The sequence below is a fragment of the Lepidochelys kempii genome, chromosome 3 (genome assembly GCF_965140285.1).
Source record: "Lepidochelys kempii isolate rLepKem1 chromosome 3, rLepKem1.hap1, whole genome shotgun sequence".
NCBI classification, from domain to species: domain Eukaryota; kingdom Metazoa; phylum Chordata; order Testudines; family Cheloniidae; genus Lepidochelys; species Lepidochelys kempii.
This window is the reverse complement of record NC_136382.1, coordinates 143736109-143751847: the sequence shown is the minus strand read 5'-3', so window position 1 is coordinate 143751847 and position 15739 is coordinate 143736109. Positions and strand designations below refer to the sequence as shown.

The window sequence follows — 15739 nt, the reverse complement described above, 5'->3', positions numbered from 1 at the left end:
ACAGCCCCCCTGGCTGAAAGGCGGGCCAGGGGGAGCGCTGTCCCCGTGGCCCGCACTGGGGCTGGCCTGGGTAAGGCGGCGCGCGCACGGGCCCCGCCGGCCGAGCCCCCACGGCCTTAGCCCGGCAGCTCCGCAGTCCCCGCCGGGGCCTCGCTCCCCAGGGGTCCGCCCAGCCTCCCCACGCCACCCTGTCCTCTTCTGCCCTGCCACCACAGAGACACCAACTCGCCAATCAGCGAGGCCAGAAGCCATCGCCCCGGCAACCCTGGTGACCAATCCACACTGGCTCTCCGCCTCTGGTCCTTTCCCCGCCCCGCCCCCCATCGTTCCCCTCCCCTCTAGCGGCGCTGTCCAATCACAGGCCGCGATCGGTCCTGTGGGGCGGGGGGAGACGGGGGGAGGAGCAAGGGCGTCCAATCGCTGCCGGGCTTTTGCTTTCGTCACCCAATGGGGAGCCGCTTTGCCCGCTTCTGTGCAATCCGCATTCCACGGGAGTCGCACAGGGCCAAACCCGGCAGCCGCGGCCTCCTCCTCGCCTCCCCTCCCCTCCCCTCCCCTCGCCTAGTAGCCGGCGGTTGCCTCGGGCTTTGTCCCAGGCCGGCTCCCCTTCCCCGCCCGGGTTCGTGTCGGGGGCCGAGCCGCCTTTTCCTGCCTCTCACAGCGCTTCTCCCCGAGCCGCCCGGTCCGCGGCGCCGCCCCGCCCCCCCTCTCGGGGGCTCGGGCTCTGCCGGGGGAGGAGGGGGATTAGCGCTGCCGCCGCGGCTGGGCCCGTCTCCTGCCCCCTCCCCCCCGAACACCATAGGCGGCTCAGGCACCAAGATGTCCAACCGAGTGCTCTGCCGGGAGGCCAGCCACGCCGGCAGCTGGTACACAGCCTCAGGTAGCGGGGCCGGCCGGGCGCAGCCCCGGCCACCGGGGGCGGGGGGCAGGAGGTTGGGGGGCGGGCCGGTTACCGCCCCAGGGGTGCCCCTCGGGTGTGTGTGTGGGGGGGGCCGCAGCAGGGTGTCACCGCCGCGGGGCCGAGGCAGCTGCGAGCGGACGCTCCGAGGGGCCTGGCCGGCCCCGGCAGGGGTGTGCAGTGTGGTCCCGGCAGCTGCGGCGCTGGCGGGTGTCGGGCTCCGCGGCCCTTTCCCAGCCCCAGGCTGGTCTGGGGGGCCTGGCTGGAGCCAGAGGCTGAGTCAGCGCTTTCCACCCCGGAGGGGCCTCCGGTGCTGATTCTGGGAGCCGCGGCGCGGAGGGGGCCGTGCAGGGCACATGGCGCTGGCCTCCGTCCACACGCTAGCAAAGGCAGTGCCCTCCCAGTCAACGGGCTCGCCCCTGCCCGTCGCGCACAAGCTCCGGAGCCCGCGGGCTGCACGTGCAGTCCCCTTCCCTCATGTAAAACCGTGCAGCAAATCCCCGAGTGCGCCTGCAGAGCAAACTGGCTAGTAAAATAGAACTGGAAGGGCTCATTGTGCCACTAACTGGCTGACCCGAGCTGCCCGTGTCCCAGGCACGGCCGTACCCGAAGCATCGAGGCGGGCAGCGGAGTGTGGTACGACTAGGAAAGGGGAAATGTAAATTGATGGTAGGAACGTAGGAATTGCTGTATCAGGATCAAACCAGTGGTCTAGGATCGCATAATACCTCCGGTAGTATCGGAGGATGCTGGGTACCTTGTGGGTGTGAGAAACTGTAGTGGACAATTATGGAATAACTAGTCATAAGGGAGTTTTGCGAAATAACTTTCTAATGTTGAGATATGTTAGAACATGTAATGATGAAAGCCCCCATTTAAATTTAGGTAAGGTGTAACCCTAATAAACATAGCTAAGATGCTCAGAATGCAGTCTGATGTGTGAACCTAAGTAGAACAGAAGGAATAAAAGAATTCATTGAAGACTAATCCTGTACTTGTTTAGATGGACTAATGATTTAATGGAGTCTCTTTCTCCTCCACTGCCTCCCTCTATAATGTGTGGTGATTGCATTGTATTACTGTATCTGAAAATAGTCTGTGGAGTAATTCATTTCAAAGAGTCAAGCAGTAGTTTGGTTTTTTTGGCCTGCAAAACACTAACTGGGATTTTACTTTGTAATGGCATATATAATCAGACATGTTATTGTAATGTATAATAAAACTGGCTTACATAGTTTAGCCTTTGCATCTCTCGCATCTGAAACTCCTTGCGAAGTGGAGTGCATAAATGAATGGATATATGCATGTAGTCTTGCCTCATAAAGTTAAGTAGTCTTACACCCATTATGTTAACTGCTTAATTCTCAAAGCTGAGATGAAAATTCTTTAATGTAAGCGGACCATGAACAGTTTTTAAAAAAAACTTTTGACTTCCAATTCCATTGTTTCTCTTCTTCCATCCCATCATCTTACTGAAAATCATTATTGAGATTGATAATGTGGGAACTCACTATCACATACTATAGACTAGCTTTTATTTTTGTGTTGATGCAATAATTCAAAACAAAAATGTTTTTATAGTGTTTAATATTGTAAAAACAGTACTATTATTTCCCCCCCCCCACCTCCATAGTGAATTTAGTTATGTAGATGTCGCATATTGGCTAGAATCAAGGATCTTGTGGCACAATTAGCTATCATAGCTGAGTTTTTCCAGCATTTTAAAAAAAAAAACTTATGGGGGGGAACCCTAGCATTTGTACTGCTGTTACTTGTTCACATATTCCATAATGCCATCAGAAATGGGCTAAAAGTACAGTGAAACCGTTCTGGTGATCCTCCTGTGTTTTTCCTATTCTTTGTGCTGGCCCTTTGGGGAAGTGGAAGATGCAGGTGCTGGGTGCACTCTATAGAGCTGGTGGGGTGAGAGAGGCACTAGCATTGTCTTTTCCTGTAGTCCAAGCAGCAGTGAAGGAGTCTGTCATTGGCTATTGCACATGGCTTCTCCCTCTTAGTGATTGCAGTAAAGTGATAGATAGTGATCTGATCAGTTTCAAGCTGTGTCTGCTGGCACTTCAGGAAAGTGCTATATGTGGTGGTAAGAAACAGGTGATTGTGATTGAAGGCAGTGAAGGTTGAGCTGGACAAAGGAAGTTGTACTGATGGCCTGGTGACACATCCAACTTTAAGAACAAGTTTTGTCACATCCTTTTTGGAATGTTGAGGTCTTGGATAATCCAGGACGAGGGAAGACATACAGACAGGAAAACATAAGAAGAGGGAGAGACAGGGAGATGAAATGAGTAGCTTGACTTTAGTGGGGATATTTTGTAACTGAATTTTATTTCCTGGAATCGTCCATCTACTTCAGTGTAGTAGCAGTCTTTCCGCTGGGAAATTTGTAGGTGTGATCCACTCCAGGCAAAGACTTTAGATCAATTTTCCATTAAATCTAAAAAATAAAATTCTAATGCTTTACCAACTGTTCTGTATAGACACCTCAAATAATACATTTATTTGAATACGAGGTTACATATTTCAACACGAGTGAGGACATTCAAAAATTGTCTTTCATGGTAACATTAACTTGCCCAGATTGCTTTTATTTAATTAGGTTACTAAATTACTAATTAGGTTACTAAACTGATATGTAATGTGGGAAGATAAGGTGATTTAAAAATCTCTCCACCCCCCCCTCCCCACCCTCTTATCTTTAAACGTGGCCATGCTGCAGCTGCATGGCTGGAGCTAAACATGGTTATTGTCTGCACACAACACAGTTAGAATTTAGTAACCATGTCAGCTAAGAGAGGCCTAGGTTGACACATGACTGTCTTTCTGGACTGGTTCAGCACACACTTTTTGGGCAGATGGTGCACCTCAACAAGCCCATGTAACTATTTTTGTTCAGTTTTGCTTCACCCAGTTCTCTGCAGTAGGACACCTAAGAGTGCATTAGCCTATATGCTTTTGTATGCATGTTTTCTGGGTATTGACTGAGAAGACAGTATGGGATAGCTGGCCAGAGACTTTTCTCAAGGGGAAAAAAATAGCAGAGTATTAGATGTGGAGACACAGACGCACATGTGAAGATAGAAAAGCTGATGTTTGAACTCAAACTGGACCATATTCTAACTTGTCACAAAATCATGGTCAAAATTTGTTGTTTGGATGGGGCCTTATTGTTACTTTATTTCTTTTAGTTTTTTTGAGAAATAAAAGAAATTTGAAGGGAAAGAGCCATTGTTTGATAGCTTGATGGGATTTTAGCCTACCCCCCCATTGTCCACACATATGCAAACCTTTAATCCGGCTTTGAATGTTCTTTGAATCTGGGCTTGCTTGTCTGGCAGGAGGTATAGATGAAAGCTCAAGTTTCACTTTAATGCGGGATCTAACCTGCCTACTTTGCAATGAGAATACAACTGAAGATTGGATTATGATAGTCCTCCAGTGCATTCCCATAGTTCTGCAGGGGCTATATTTTCTGGTCCTCTTACCTACTCACTTCCCACTCCCCTCTACACCAGAAGTCACCTGCTGGTTTATGTACACTTTGTTGGCATTTAACTCTTCATTCAGCATGCTCCATTTCTGCAAAGTTCAGCTCATTTGAACAGCATGAGAAGATGCCGTCCCAGGGTGCTCTTAGCCGGCCAGAGGATCACATCAAGGTTCTGGTTGCTCTCTGGTGTAAGTACAGTAAGGAAAACACAGTTTTGGGCGATGCAGTTGAATTAGCATCTCTGCAGGAATATTTCAAAGAGACTGGGGGAGGAGAGGAATCAGGTGGATGACAATTCAGTGTTGGAGAATTAAAAACCTCAATGATACCTACTGCAAGGCAAAGGATACCAATTGAATGTCCCGCAATTTCTCATTCACCTACCCCTCCTATGAGATGTTTGACCAGATGTTTGATGCTGTTGTGAGTACGGAGCCTAGTGCCAGGCTTGATGGGCTTTTTGAAGTGGAATGGTCTGATATTTAGACCAGGGGCAGATGGGAACTTCGTTGCAGAAGAGCTGGAGTAGTCAGCATGGCCAGAGTGACTGGAGGGTGTCCTTATGCTGGATTCCATGGACGTGTTCAAGGACGTACCCAAGGAATGGAATGTAGAGGAAGCAGAGTCAGAGGTGGAGCCACAGTCCGGTAAGAGACAGCTATCACCTTTATTATTGTTATGGGGGGAAATTGTGGTATAAGTGTAGGGTGGGGTTTGCTGACCTTTGACCAATGCAAATATTACAGAGGATATTGCATGCTACGAGGTGGAATTAGCTTCAGTTGAGGGTGGAAGCTATGCTTTTTCCCTTTTCCCTCTTCCTACTCCATCCATGTGTGATCTGGGATGGGAATGGGATGGAATTTAAACATGCAACTAGTGATTTATTCTAACTATGATTTAACTGGTTGCTGATAACACACTTATTCAACATTGGATTACAGGTTTAACAGGAATGAATACATATGTAATATGGATACTCTGCACTCTGTTTATAACACTTTTACTGGGATTAGTACTAAAGCATTGCCTCACTGGCTGTATTAAGTGGAAATGTCCCTTGGTGATGGAGGTATCTGGCCTCCTTGGTTTGTGATATGTTGTCCAGGCCAGGGGAGATGGATTGGGGTGGGATGGAGGAATGAAGATAAAAAGGCAGATCTGTTTGTAGCAAGGCTGTGCTTCCTCCTAGTTCAGTACCTTGTTTATGTTTGCTGAAATGCACCCCCCCCCCAAAAAAAAAAAAAAAAAAGCTGATAATGCTTGAGAATCTTGTCAGTGAAATTCCTCGGCAGGGCAAACTTGCTATGCCTATCCCTGGAGCTTACTAGCCTTGTCCAGTCATTGACATGCTGATCAGGTACCAGGCAGTTAAATAACACCTTGGCATATATAAAGCTGATCCTCTTCCAGTCTGGGATCCCAAGTAGACCAACATCCCCCAACACTGTTGCATTGTGAAATAATGTTAGGACCATCACTAGTAACAGGCCCCGGTAATATAGGCCTTACTATCCCCTTTCCCCCCCACAATTTTAAAAATATTTTAATAATATAAAATACTTAAATTGCATCTGTTTACTGGTAACCTGGGATGCAGCTTTTTCTAATAATTTAAATATCTTGTAGTTGAAATAAGGCCATACCTAGTAAATAGAAGTATTTTCTTGTGGCCTTTCTATTATGCAAATGTAAAATAGATACTTTTTCTTTCTTTCCATGGTCAAAAATATAATGCTCTTTCATTGTCTTGTTAGGACCTTTCACCTCTGCTGGGCCCAGGCTTCTTGGGGAAAGGACTCCTAAGGAAAAAGGAGGCCTGGTGCAAGAAATGGCTAATGACTTTGGATGCAGTTTAGACGTGCACCTTGAGTTCCAGAAGGCGCAGCTAGGGAGGAACAGGAAGGAGGAGGGAAACTGATCATGGACTATCTTGAGCATGATCAAAGGATGAGGGAGCAAGACTGACATCTCCAGAAGGAGCTGTTTTGAAGCTTGCTGCCATCGGGGGAGCCAGTTGCTCAGACAGCAGTGTCAGTGGACACTCGTCTGCGCTACCATGTCCTGCAACTGATGGACAACTTGGGGTTGGTGTTGGTTATTAGCCATTCCATGTACTCCTGGAATGGAAGTGTGTATGGGCAGATGTATGCTGTTCACGCAACCCTCATGCCTTGTGGGACAAGGAGACCAGGTGCACTGATGTGCAGTTCCATTATCAGTGAGATGGCGTTGATTGTGGCAGTTTACCCAGTTGTTGGCAGCTGGGCTGCCTGTAAGGTTCTTAAAGTATATTTGTACTACTGTATAATAAAGTATTTTTTCACTATTGTTGTGTGAATATTTGGGGAAACGAGGAAGAGGCTGGAACCTCTATCCAAAGATTTAGTAGGTAGCTCAAAATCCCATAAAAGTAGTAAAAAATTGGTATGTGTACTAAACACTAAATGGCATCACATTTCCTGTGCATCTCCCCTAGCAGTTCAAGGATGTTGCATGCAAAGCATCCCTTACTTTCCCTGTTCTCCTGGACCCATCCCTAGTCATCAGAGATGTGCTTTCTGGTTGCCTTTACTAGACCTCCAAAACAGCAGTCTGTTGAGCCCATTCCCAGTGAGAGCTCTCTTGTCCTCACAAATGTTATGTAGTGCACAGCACACTCCCAATAATATGAATGGCATTGGGCATGCTGGCATTCAAACAGATTTATGGTTTATGCTATCTTGCCTTCAGTTGGCCAAATGCACATTCTGCCTCCATCCTACCACTGCTCAGTTAAACCGTCTTCTGCCCAGTACTCTTACATCAGCATATGACTTCATGAGCCAGGGCAGCAGAGGGTAGATGGACCCTCTAAAATATCAAGGGGGTTTCTGTGCCCATTGTTAACCATTTTATTTGGGTGGAATACAGTCACTTTTAGTCCAAACAGAGGTATGCCAGATCTTATGAATTCCTTGGCATTATACATCTTGCTGGTGTATCCTACATTGGTGTTCATGAACTGGCCCTTGTGATTGATCAAGATCTGCGTAATGCGCAAGTAGTATACTTTCAGGTTGATATCTTCATGTGCTCCTTGTGTTGGGCAGCCGTGTACATGGGTGCCAGTAATAGCTCACGTTTCAGGAGCTATTAGTTCAAGAACATTAGCATTATCCACCATTGGTGGGTAAACCACAGCAATAATGGCCTGTACGGGGTATGCAAACACCACATTGGAGAACAAGGGGTTAAGGAGCAGTTCTGGAACCTGCCGGCACCCACAGACTCTGCATCAGCTAGAGGTGGAGCTTAAAAGGGGAAGCAGAGCAGCTCAGAATGGTGCAAGCAGTGGAAGGGAAGAGACGTCTGCTCTGAGCTCTGGATAAATAACAGCCCAGGAGCTCATGTTGCCTGTGACCTGACCGAGTCTGCAAAGGAGAGATTGGTGACTGTTTGGGAAGATCAGAAACTTTATTTTTAGTTCAATTCTTTCATTTATCCTTGGGGGGGAGGGAGGACTCAGGTAGGAAGGGCTGCAGCTATTTAGCACCCCATGGTGCAGAACTTACCTGCTCACCATCAGAGCCTGGTGGAAAGGCTAGGCCAGGGCTCTCCTACCAACCTTTAAAGCTGGGACAACAGTAAAAGACTACCTCTTAGTGGGGAATCCATCTAGGGGAGGCCCTAAATACCCTAGGGTACAGTCCCCAAGTCCCAAAGCTAAGGAGACAGCCCTGAAGCCCTTATGGACATCCAAAGCCTTTTCCATTATTGGACTTTTCTTTTTTGTATATCCCAAAAGGGGTGGTCGGGAACATGTTACCTGGCTGAAGGACTGAGCTGCAAAAGAAGGGATCAACTCCATAGGATGGAGTTATAGAGAAAAGGGGAGATGTCAGGGAGGAGGGACCATACTGCTGCCTGACCAAAAGGTTGCACTGCTGGTAATGGTCACCTTTCACACGGTCTCAGACACATCCACTGGCTCTGCCCCAACAGTTGACTTGCCAAGGCAAAACTGGTTAGCCACAGACCTCTAGTAGTCTGGGGTAGTAAACTTCCAGAAGGCCATAACAACCCACTTCTGGACTGGTGTGGCCTCCCTCATTTGAAGGTCAGGCAAGCTCTTTATGTGGCTCTGTGAAGGTGGCCTTTCTTGGGCAAAAGTTCTAAAGCCACTGCTGTTCATCCTAGGAACACATAATTATGTAGTCTTGCCACTCTGTGCTTGTGGTCCTGTAACAGGCCACTGGTCAGCTTAAGAGGAATCCACAACAATCACAACCAGCATCATCTGTCTCCTGTGCCATGCACCCAGCATGCATGATCTTCTGGCTGAGACTTCTTGTTGTCTTCTTAGAGTTGCAGGTTGCTGCCATAATGCCCTGTGCTATGTTTCATACCCTCTATCTGCGTCGTCCTGCATTAACAGAGCAGCCAAAAGCAGAAATAACATATTGTGCTGTGTTGCAACCAGGCCTTTCCAGTATTGGAAGAGAGAGAAGTGAGCATGCACACCCAGAAGTACTTTTAGTTTGATATGTTGGCAGACTAAGAATGCTTCTGCACAGGAGCTCAAAAGACAGACAAGTTGTTCCACAATGCACCATAAAACAGTTCCTAAAGTAACTCAGTTTAGTGAGGTGCTAAGAAACCTGAGATGTGCCCCTAGAAATAAAAGCACCTTCCCCTGGTTACTGTAGCTCCACTGTGGATGTGTCTACATGAGTCTGATGTAAGTGTGGCCAGGGTGGATTTGATTTAAATCACTAGTCAGGAAGGTGCATCCAATGAAGTGAGCTATAGCTCACAAAAGCTTATGCTCAAATAAATTTGTTAGTCTCTAAGGTGCCACAAGTCCTCCTTTTTCTTTTAGTCAGGAAGACTTGATTTAAACATGGTTTTCTACATAGAAGTGCATTCTTGTTGGTTTTTATAACCTTAATACATACTCTTCACAACTCAAAGATAGATGTAGGTTTCATTTTTAGAAGGTATACACTATACATTTTTAAACAGTGATGTATTTTGAAAACTTTTCAGATTAGTTTTACAGCTATATCAGAAAATGAATAATTGTTTGGTTATTTAATTTACCAAAGGTAATTGAAGCAGATATTTATAAAGTCATTGGGAGGTGAACTATCTCCAATTCTACAGGTTAATCATTAATATTTGGAGGGTTTTCTTGTTACTCTGTATTAGAGGGAGAACATCACCAGGCAGACATTTACATTGTTTTATTTAACTAAAACAACGTTAAGTATTCTGGATATTTTTGTTCAACAGCAACCATATAATATTTTAACAAAACAAGCATATGTCCCTCGCGTCTCACATTTATCTCCAGACTTCTTCTCCTTGTCCAAATATATTCCACCCCAAACAATCTTCTTTTCATTGAACTTTTTGTAACTTTTCACTTTTAGAGAGACGTAAGGGATTGACTGTGTACACAAATTTGCAGAGGGACAATACAGTTGAGGTCTGTTATTTCTCACCTCTATATATTTATTTATTTTAAAACATTTTTGCTTTTAACAAGCATGTTACCTCTGGAGACACAAATCCACAGTTTGAGAACTGCAAAACTAAGCATCTCTGATGGTATCTTCTAGACCAGGGATCGGCAACCTTTGGCACGCGGCCCATCAGGGAAATCCGCTGTCAGTCCAGGACAGCTTTTTTACCTGCAGCGTCCGCAGGTTTTGCTGATCGCAGCTCCCACTGGCCGTGGTTTGCCATTCCAGGCCAGGTGGGCTGTGGGAAGCGGTGGGCAGCACATCCATTGGCCCGCGCCGCTTCCCGCAGCCCCCATTGGCCTGGAACGGTGAACCACAGCCAGTGGGAGCTGCGATTGGCTGAACCTATGGATGCTGCAGGTGAGCAAACCGTCCCAGCCCGCCAGTGGATTTCCCTGACAGGCTGCTTGACAAAGGTTGCTGATCCCTGTTCTAGACTGAGCACTGAGTCCCATTGGGTAGATAGAAAGATTAACCTAAACTGTATATAAGCCTGTGGAACTGCATAAGATTGGGTCACTAATCCATGAACTATTGGAACTCATCTACAAAACTTTTCTTAAACATTACATGAATATATTGTCTCATACTATAGAATCAGAATTTATAATCCCTATTCCATGATGAGATATCTTTGAGCTATAATGTATCTTAATTAAAACTATCTTTAGATAGGTTTTTTCCTCAAAAAGTATTTTATCAAAAAAAAATCCGATTTAAATAAAAAAAATCCATTTTTTAATTTTTTTTTTTAAATCATTGATTTTTATCCACCCTGAGTGTGGCTCTGCAGGGTGGATGCTTGTAGGCAGGCTTGGCTAATGGGTCATGGACCCTATCGAACTCTCCAGTGAAAACATTATCAGAGAGGTAAACTTTGTGCTTGTTCTTGCAGCTCTTATTTATAATATCAGTGAACAGTCCCACTAAAGTCACTAGGATTACCTGAGTATGGACTAATCCTGTGGTTAAGGGTTGCAGTGTTTTTGGTCCTTTGTTTTCATTCTTTGTACACTTCTGATGTTTATATTTCAATAAGACTCAATCTGTCTTCTGCAGACTTGGCCAGCTGCAGCCTTCGAGTCTCTTCAACTCAGTTGGAACACGGTGTATCAAAAAGGGAAGAGGAGCTTAAATAGGCTGCTAAAATCTTGGCAGATTCCAGCGGAGAAGCTCTTCGTTATAATTGCTTAACTTTATTTTTAAGCCCTCTTCCTCAGCTGAATGAAAAGTCTGTTCCTCAGTGAGGTCTGTGTATTTGTAAAGTTTGGAAGGTTTCTTTTTTTCAGCTGCCTGTTACTGTTTAGCTTAGAAAATGTTCTGAGGAGAGCTTTTCAGGAAGTTAGGAATATGGGTTATATTGAAATTATAGCTGCTGTATAGTTCAGAGGAGCATTGAAATGGCTTTTGTGTCCTACCCTTCTAGTTTAATAAATACTTGATTTAACATGTATATAGTGCCTATAGTCTGCTGGACTGAGAGTAATAAAAGTCTCTGCCCTGAAGAGTTGACAGTCTTAAGAGGCAAGTAGTGATATATCATTGGGGAGTGTAAATGAAAGGGATACTCACGGCTATACTACTAAGATTCTTATTTTTTTGATTGAGCACCTTTTATGGTGGTAATTCATTCTTTTTTAGCATTTACTTAATGTGCGAGGGTTTTTTGGGGGGTGGGGTGGAAGGTGGACTGTTGATGGAGAGGCAAGGAATGTAAGGAAAGAACTGGAAGAGTAGAGGGTAATGTAAAGCACCTTTTTCCATTGTACCTAAACACTGCTGTGGTAATGATTCGAAAGGGTAAAAAGATAAGATGAGATAGGTGAAGAGAACAGTAAAGTGAGGTATGGTAGTGATACGGTTATTGTGTCACAGTAGAATTCAAGAAAGCCTAATATTGGTGTCAATGACTGTCAGGATGTAGGGGTTGTTAAGGCTGCTTCTCCGGTGCTAGCAAACAGGGCTGTCCTTACCTATACACAAACTACACAGCTGCATAGGGCACCAGGAAATTTGGGGCATCAAATTGCCCCAAATTTCCTGGTGCCCTACGCAGCTGCATGCTGCATCCAGCGGCCAGCCCGATCCCCCGGATGGCTGAGCCAGCCCCTTGTGGGCTACACAAAGCAGGGCCCAGGAAAGCTGCCTCTGCCCCGCCTCTTCCCGCCCCTGCTCCATCCCAGCCCTGCCCCCACTCTGCTCGTTCTCCCCCAGATCCCATCCCCTGAGCTATGCATCCCGGGGGACTGCAGCAGGGGTCGGGCCCGCCCTGCACTCACTGGGCAGCAGGAAGTGGAGCAACCCGGCCCCAGCCTGCTCCACTCCGCCGGCTCCCAGCCGTGCCGCTGGTGAGTGTTGGGGGGCGGTTTCCCCTCCATTCCCCCAAGCCTGGGAGCCGTGCGAGCAAAGCTGAGCAGGCTGCTGCTGGATTGCTCCACTTCCCGCTGCCCTGTGAGTACGGGGCGGGGGCCCGACCCCTGCTGCCTTCCTGCCTGCACTGGCTGCTCATGCCTCCCAGAGCCCTTGGGCGCAGTCTCCTCCCCCCGGCGGAGGCCTGGAATGCCTCACCCCTCTGAGGCCTGGGGCTAGCCGCCCACAGGTGGGCTGCATAGGGCACCACAATCTCTAGGGACGGCCCTGCTAGCAAAGGCTGTGTGAGGTGTCTTCTGGAAGCAAGGACCTTTATAGACCATTTGAGAACCTTTTTCCTGTTTGTCTGTGTGTGCACATGTGCAAGAGCCTATGGAGAGCTGCACCCTGGAGCACTTTGTGTCTTGTCCAATGGGTAATGTGGAGAGGAGCTTCATGTGGACTAGTAGGGTCGTGGGTACCACTGGTGCTGCGCAACATTTTACCAAATGGTGACCACTAGCAGGAGCCTTCCACATACAAACTTTAATCTAAAGCATTATTTTAATTACAGTCTGTGTTCATATATTGCAAAACCTAAAAATAAAATTCAAGTTTTTATGAACTTTCAAGACATTGAGCAAAATGAGTGTGTTTCCTCTTACTATTAATCTTCCACCTTTTTTTGGAACTTGATTGTAGAGAGTGGATATGTCATCATTGGCTCTTACAAGTTAATGATGTCCTACTATTCTTCACCTGGAGGTTGACAGGCCACAGATTTTTTTTTTCCCCACCTGTTTTTCTGTCCCTGGAGGAGTAATCAAAAAAGAATCTCTCACTCGTATCTGTGTTTCTGTCCTTGAACATGGAATGTTAACTGACAGGTTTCTTTTTAAGTCCTTCCCAGGCAAGTGGTGGAAATGAGTATCACAAAAGTGTTGGATAATCACATTATTTTCCTGAATTCTTTTTCTTACATTCACTCTAGACTTAGACAACACTGTGGTGGAACATGATGTTAATAATTAAAATGTGATATTTAAGATTACATAATCTTAAAATGGCAAACTGTTTCATGTACTATAATACAATTTTTCAGACTTTTCTTTAGGTGGATCACTGAATATATTCTGAACAGGTACTTTGAGACATCCCAAATGAAGAATTCAAACCCTTAATATATCTCACCCTAAATTTGAAGTTGATAGTCTTTCTCTTGGTATAACCAGTAATATTATTACAATAGGCCTCTATAGCCTACAGCATACTCCTTTTCAGTTTGCATTATATTTAACATTCATTTATCGGAGCCAAAATTCTCCTCTGAGCTACACAGTAGTAGTACCTCACTTGTACAGGTTCCCATTGACTTCAGCAGGAGAGCAGATTGTTGAAGTGAAGTACTTCTTTGAGGAGCTGGGTGGAGTTTTTGCTCTGTAATTTAAAGTATGTAGACTGAGTGCTGGTTAACTTTTTTTTTAGTGGTGGAAGAGAAGAATGAATGGAGACTTAAAAGATTATTTGCAATAAAGCAAGTAAGTTGCAAAGCTTGTTAGAAGGACTTCTTAATGGAATGCACAAAAAGTGGCTTCTGTTACAGAGTGGTGGTTGCTACTTGTACATCTCAATTTCTGTCCTTCAGTGGCTTTGTATAGATTTCATTCTGTTCACATTTTGATTTATCTTTATTGCTGCTTATTGTTCTTTTTACATATCTAAAATAGGACTTCAAGCCTAGGATAGGATAATTTAATTTTAAAAAGATATAAAGAAAGATCACACACATAATACTAATGTTTTCATGCCTATACTTGCAATCTTAGGTTTATATAAGTTTTGTCTTGGTGTCTGATCTATATGTTATGCTGGCATCCAGTAATGTAGAAGTATATATTGTAATAGCAGTATATATGCTCATCACGAATAGTCCCTCAGACTCAGTTTTCTGTCTCACAGGGCCAAATCCTAGTTTTTGTGTAGATAAAACTTGTGCTGATCAGGATTTGTCAGAAACAGTGGCTAATCAAATGATCCCAGTGTCCTTTGAATCATTGTTTTAATTTTCCTTGTATAAGGTAAGGAAGGGTGTATATACTTGTTCTATGCCACAGTTTTAAAGAAGGCAATATAATCTGGTGGATGATATATCAAATTTGACTTTGTCTGTAAATTAGTTTAAATGTTCTCCTTTCCCCTCCAAGGTTCATACTGACGGGAAGAAAACTTGTTCAGTGCCAGCCATTAAGTCTACTTATTACTGTATTGAGGGACAGTAACTAGTCATGTGCCAATCCACAAGATTGCACTGTTTACTTAGATTGATTATTTAATTCCCTCCTATGTATTAAGAATTAAAATAATAAATGCATATCTACTAGTATTTTATTATAAACACTTCATAGTGTTGAATCTCATTTGTAATAGTTAGGAATGGGGAAGTACAAGACTTGACAAATCTGCTGGCTTGTGGTGAGTAGAAAGCTTTCCTGGATGAGTGCAGAAAATGATGACAATTGAAAGTTTCATTTAAAAAAACTAGGGCTGTTCATTAATCTCCATTAACTCACACAACTCAAAAAATGAACTGCGATTAAAAAAATTAATCACAATTAATTGCACTGTTAAACAATAGAATGCCAATTGAAATTTATTAAATATTTTTGGATGTTTTTCTACATTTTCAAATATATTGATTTCTGTTACAACACAGAATACAAAGGGTACAGTGTTCACTTTATATTATTATTTTTTATTTGAAATATTTGCACTGTAGAAGTTATACACAAAAGAAATAGTATTTTTCAATTCACCTCATACAAGTACTGTAGTATAATCTCTTTATCATGAAAGTGTAACTTACAAATGTAGATTTTTTTTTGTTACATAACTGCACCAAAAACAAAACAATGTAAAACTTTAGAATCTACAAGTCTACTCGGTCCTACTTCTTGTTCAGCCAGTTGCTAAGACAAACAAGTTTGTTTACATTTACGGGATATACTGCTGACTGCTTCTTATTTACAGTGTCACCTGAAAGTGAGAACAGGTGTTCGCATGGTACTTTTGTACCCAGCATTGCAAGCTTTTTATGTGCTAGATACGCTAAACATTCATGTGCCCCTTCATGCTTTGGCCACCATTCCAGAGGACATGCTTCCATGCTGATGATGCTCGTTAAAAAAATAATGCATTAATTAAATTTGTGACTGAACGCCTTGCGGGAGAATTGTATGTCTCCTGTTCCGTTTTACCTGCATTCTGCCATGTATTTCATGTTATAGCAGTCTCAGATGATGACCCAGCACATGTTCGTTTTAAGAACACTTTCACAGCAGATGTGACAAAATGCAAAGAAGGTACCAGTGTGAGATTTCTAAGGATAGATACAGCACGTGACCCAAAGTTTAAGAATCTGAAGTGCCTTCAAAAATCTGAGAGGGACGAGGTGTAGAGACTGCTTTCAAATGTCCTAAAAGA

The 15739-nt window shown here is 44.6% G+C and overlaps 1 protein-coding gene across 1 annotated transcript in view; it reads left to right on the top strand.

The window, feature by feature from the left end:
* Window positions 1-731: 731 nt before the first annotated feature.
* MEMO1 (mediator of cell motility 1) overlaps window positions 732-15739 on the top strand; it is a 47840-nt gene continuing 32832 nt past the window's right edge. The window contains exon 1 of the mRNA XM_073338318.2: window positions 732-880. Within this exon, the coding sequence (XP_073194419.1) occupies window positions 820-880 (61 nt within the window). The 5' untranslated portion in view covers window positions 732-819. The remainder of the gene's footprint in view (window positions 881-15739) is intronic.